At 39.6% G+C, this 5,255-nt stretch overlaps 1 protein-coding gene across 1 annotated transcript in view; it reads left to right on the plus strand.

Annotated features, from left to right (window-relative positions):
• The window catches only part of SYNE2 (spectrin repeat containing nuclear envelope protein 2), a 272,180-nt gene that overhangs the window by 190,596 nt on the left and 76,329 nt on the right, over positions 1-5,255 (plus strand). Inside the window, exons 66-68 of the mRNA XM_025049097.1 lie at positions 159-389; positions 3,619-3,801; positions 4,836-4,964. Coding sequence (XP_024904865.1) covers positions 159-389; positions 3,619-3,801; positions 4,836-4,964 — 543 coding nt within the window. The remainder of the gene's footprint in view (positions 1-158; positions 390-3,618; positions 3,802-4,835; positions 4,965-5,255) is intronic.

Genomic DNA, 5,255 nt, shown 5'->3' on the forward strand with positions numbered 1-5,255 from the left:
TTGTGTGTGTGTGTGTGTGTGTGTGTGTGTGTGTGTGTGTATTTTTTTTTTTCTTTAACTGGGGAAATGCTGCAAGTTCTCAGGTCTTTGCAAGTCCAAATCTGAAAACTTTGGACTCCTGGCTTTTCACTGCTGGATTATCTTTGGATTTATCTTAGGGTGCCACACTTCCTATCAAGGCTGTAGCTCTGGGCTTTTCTGACGAGCAAGGAGCTTTTGAGGCCACGGTGGAGAAACCTAGCCCCGAGCCTGCAGAAGTCCTCCATGTCTGCAAGACCCAGGTGGCCGAGCTGGAGCTGTGGCTACACCAAGCCAACGTGGCATTCGAGCCGGAAACTTTAAATGCAGACATGCAGCAAGTGGTGGAACAGCAGCTGGTAGGGTGCCAGGTAAGGCTAATGGGTCGGAGTTCAGGGCTTGTCTGTTCACCAATCACCTTCCACGATTAGGTGAATTTCTCTTAAAGCAACAGTGTGTTTCCTTTTATTACTCTGACCCCTCTGTTTATCTTGCACTCAACTTTTTGTTCTCTGGGTAATTCCTTGAAATGATTTATATTAACAAAGTATTTGGGGAGACAGTAGAGGGGAAGAGCTCAGAATCTAGAGTCCAAATCCAGGTCCATCCCATTAACTGTAAACTTGAGGAAGTGAATTTCTCACCTCATTTTCTTCATATAGCAGGTTATCTCTTAGTACTTTGCCAGGATTAAATGAGAAAAGGTATATAAACCAATGTCTGGTATATAAAAGATATAAAAAGTGCTCAATAAATGCTAACGGTTATTTTTATTCATAGTAATAAGTTCTTTGAATTTTTAATCAAAGAATGAAATGAAACAATATCTCGATTTACAAGATTGACGAGATAACTTAAAAGGGCTTTGCTGCCATTTTACTGTGAATGCTCCTGCTCTTCCTTAGAGGAACAGGAATGTAAAATTCCTTGCCTTTAGTCACTTTTGGTAACATTTGCAGGCTCAGCCCCAAGATTGGGATCCTTATATTTATATCCCTCCAGGGAGGGGCTAGGCTGATTACATTGCAGCAGCACAATTGAGTGCCACAACAGCTGAGGCGCCTCTCCCAGTGGCGCTGAGACCAGCTTTGGACTGTAGTCTCTGCCTAATTGGCTCAGCTGTCTCTTGCTGCGGTTCTCAATGATGATGACATCATCTCAGAGTACCCCGATCTCACTAGCCTGGCCACAGGGAACTCCTACTGTAGACCATATTCTCAAATACTGTCGTAACTGTGTAGCTTGGCTGATGAGGCGTGGGAGTCTGGACAAGACGGTACTACAGCACAGAACAACGCCATGCTACTCTGAACCTGTAGCTTTTCAAATGTCAAGTCCCAGCCAGTTAAGGTCATCTAGGATCAGTTTGCCAATAGATTGTCCTGCTCACTGGGTGGACTCCATACCAACTCCTTGATCATCCCCAAATCCTCTCCTTGGGGCACTTCCGTTGAGTTCAGGGATTTGGTGGCTGCTCAAAGAAAAGACACAACCACAAGGTGGCGGCAGCACACAATGAGCTTTGTTTGGGTGATGTTTTGGCAGCATCTTAGTGTACTGGGAAGTCCCTTGCAGCAGGAGACCTTACAGAAGCTGTGGCATGGGATGGGGTGGGGCCACCACCCGGAAGGGGAAGAGGACAAGGAATCTCCCGGGGGATCGGTGGGATCTGGGAATCCAGAGAAGCCTTGTGCCTAGGTAATGTCTAAGAGCTCCAAAGGGCAGCAGAGGCTGGGGTCTTTTAGAGCCCCAGAGTTTGTCTTAACCATGACTAACAGATGTAGGGTCCAGTTTTGAGTTTGGTGCCAGTGAGATTTGAGCTAATGGCCCTGGCTTGCCGTGAACAAATAAACAACCTAAGGGCCAATATACAGAGGCTATCTTTGGTTTATTTATGTAACATATTTAATACTGAAACATATGAAAAGCCTTACGGTGGTCTATAAAAATGCTCTAAGTTCTCAGTGGGAAAATGTCCAAAGGATAGGAGCAAACAGATCAGTCAAGAAAAATTATATTCGGTAATTTGAGAAGAAATGTTCAGCTTTGATTATTAAAAACATTTTAATTAAAGTAGCTGTTGTCTTGTTCCTGCATTACATTGGCAAAAATTATATCATCATGGAAAACTCTGGAAAAATAGCTCCACTAATGTCTGATAGTTCTGTCTGATTGGCTCAGTGTTTTGGAAGGTCAGCAGCCAGCATATAAAATGTTCATCTTTGACTTAATATTCTTTGACCATTACTTTAAAATTACCCTCCAAAAATAACATAAAAAGGAGAAAAATATTTATGGCAACATCGATTATAAAATTGAAGAACTGGAAACAGCTTAAAGGCTTAACAATTTCCCTATTGTTAAGTGATTAATGTAATATCAACTTGCAACTATTAAAGTGGGAATCGTGAAGCACAGATATGTAGATGCATGAAAAAGTATATATAAAATAGCTAAGTGAGGGGAAAAAACATGCAAAATTATAGTACGCTTTGTTTATAGCCACTCTTAAAATCTATGAGTACATATTGTTTAAGCTTTGAAGAGTCTGTACAAGATCCAAGTAAGTAGTTTGCTTGGATGAAGGAGTTTTAAGATATATTATTTGAAAATTTGTTTTAAGGATAGAATTTTTCCTTAAGTTTCTCTGAAAGAACTGAGCTTGTTCTTAGTGACACGCTGAGTTTTTAGCACATATGATCGCAGTACTGGAATGTGAGTCAAAGGTGCTGCTACATGTGTGTGCCCAGCCAGATGGCATGACTGTTTGGGCTCCTGAGCCCCAGGAGAGGGCAAACTTGATCTGCTGAGGAGAAATACAGTGTCTTATTGAGAAACTTGCTTCATCCAGCTGATTTATTTTTAGACCCATGTGTGAGTTGACAAGTTATATCAATGACTTACTGTTTTAGGCTCCAAATTATTTCTTCTGTGGTCTTCTTCTGATACTTTAGAAGCTTATTTGGCTGGAGAAAGAAAAAGGAAAAGAGCAAGGGAAAGGATTTTCAGAGTTCTGTTTAATTCTTTTTTATTACTACTCACCACTGGGATTGCAACAGAAAAAGGTTAGGAAGATGGGGAAAAATAACAGTCAGCACAGACTTGTATCAAGTACTGGCCTAAGTATGTGGGTTCAATTCTAACTCCTCAAAATGACCCCAAGAGGTAAGTTCTGATATTATCCCCATTTTACAGATGACTAGAGGCACACTCATGCAAAGTAAGGTGCCTAAGTTTACCCAGCTGCTAAGTGGCAGGGCTGGGATCTGAACCCAGGTAGTCTAGTTTCGGTGTCTGTGTTCTTAACTACTATGCTATGCTGGACGCATTCAGCTGTGTTTTCTAAAGTGATTGTAGAATCACTTATGTTAGATCCTTTTAGAGAATAACAGCTGCAATTTGGGGCCGATTTGGTTGCACCCCTGTAGAAAAGCACAGGAATTATGTGGATTTTTTTTTTTCCCCTCAAGATCTCTTCCAACCTGGGCTTCTGGGACTTATATACACACTTAGGTAGAGAGAGTGAATCAGACTTGTGTTGGAGTGTAACATTTGTTTTAAGACGAAAACTGTGAATAATTAAATGATTTTATTTCCTAGGCTATGCTAACAGAGATCGAGCACAAGGTCGCCTCTCTATTAGAGAACTGCAGAGATCAGGGCTTGGGAGATAGTGGAGCCACCCAACAGGAGGCCGAAGCACTTTCCTTGAAACTGAAAACTGTGAAGTGCAACTTGGAAAAAGTCCAGCTAATGCTTCAAGAGAAATACAGTGAGGACCAGGTAAAATATGGCCATGCATTGACATGTATGTAGACATACGTGTGTATATATATGTGGTAGGCCCATCAGGAGGGAACTCTAGAAGGAGGTGATGAAATAACTACAGGCGAATTATACTATGTAAGAAAGAATTAGTCCTCTTCAAACTGTAAGGAATAGTTGTTCCAGCTTTTGTTACTGATTTCATTTTGCTAATGCAGTTTTCCTTTCTAGGTTGTTTTTAGTGACGGTGTTGGTTTGATTTGGTTGGTTTGATTGGGTTGATCTTGCTGGTAATGAGGTCTGGTGTAAGTCTTCTTCATAAAGGAAGTATGTATTTTAAAGGATGTATTTTGTGACTAATTGACTAGAAAATGTAGCCTTTATAGATAAGATTAAAATTTGACATCAGAAACATAAAACCTATTTCCAGGGTACTTTCGTTATTTATTTACAAATATTTATGTGTACTGATGAAGGTATTATATAGTTAAAGTGTTTTTTGTGACTTAAAAGAATTCTCTGTTTATAGATGCAAATGTGCATCTCATGAGTAGGGTCTTGCTATGTAAGATTTGCATACACACGAGATGGGTGGTTCCTAGTTGGAGGACTTCTATTCACAGAAATAAGATTAGCTGAAGATACACAAGCCATTTGGTTCCCCTTTCATTCTAATTTGTTCTCTCTTTTTAAAACATCTATGTTGTAGACATAGAGGAAATTTGAATTTATAAGCATAATACTATTTCTTGTTTTTATTATCTTTTTTACTTTGTTCTTAAGGAAAAAAGGCAATAGATTTCCTGGCTTTTAGTAATTCATTGGCTGAAATAAGTTGAGAAAATGATAAGATGACCACTTCATCAAATGTAGTGGTTTATAAAGTTGTTATGAAATAAGTACATTAAATCATAGTGTATAATTATAGTAAATAACAAAATGCACTTGTCATTTACTTCATATAAAATGTTCCCATTGTATAGTCTCGTTATTGAATTGAAATAAAGCGGATCATCTTTTTAAATAGTCTGCCATCTTAAAAATTTTTGCAGCATTCTACCCTGCTAAGGAAACCTTCAAAGCGTCAAAAAGTTCTCCAAACAGATAACCTTTCTGAATTTAAATCTGTTGTAATGGAAAGGCCACAATTCATCAGACAAAAAGATTTTCAGCAACAGCAGGTAATTTCAGCCCCCAACAGTTGTAGGGATAAGAATAAAGCTTTCTATGCGGAATTTCCCTTTGAACCAAATACTGAACCACCACTGAAGCATTTTCTTATGCGACTGAACGGAAAGTATGAAGTGTGGGTGTCCCTGTGTGTGCAGCAGCTCCGAGTGTTGAGCATTGATGCAGCACCTGCTTCGCTTTCACTGCTACTGTTGGGGACACTCTAATTTTGCTACTTTCTTAACTTGCATCTTATATCAAACGAAGCAGCTATCTTCAGGGTGCACTTATCTCTAACTATA

Source organism: Pteropus alecto, unplaced genomic scaffold (genome assembly GCF_000325575.1).
Source record: "Pteropus alecto unplaced genomic scaffold, ASM32557v1 scaffold276, whole genome shotgun sequence".
Taxonomy (NCBI): Eukaryota; Metazoa; Chordata; class Mammalia; order Chiroptera; family Pteropodidae; genus Pteropus; species Pteropus alecto.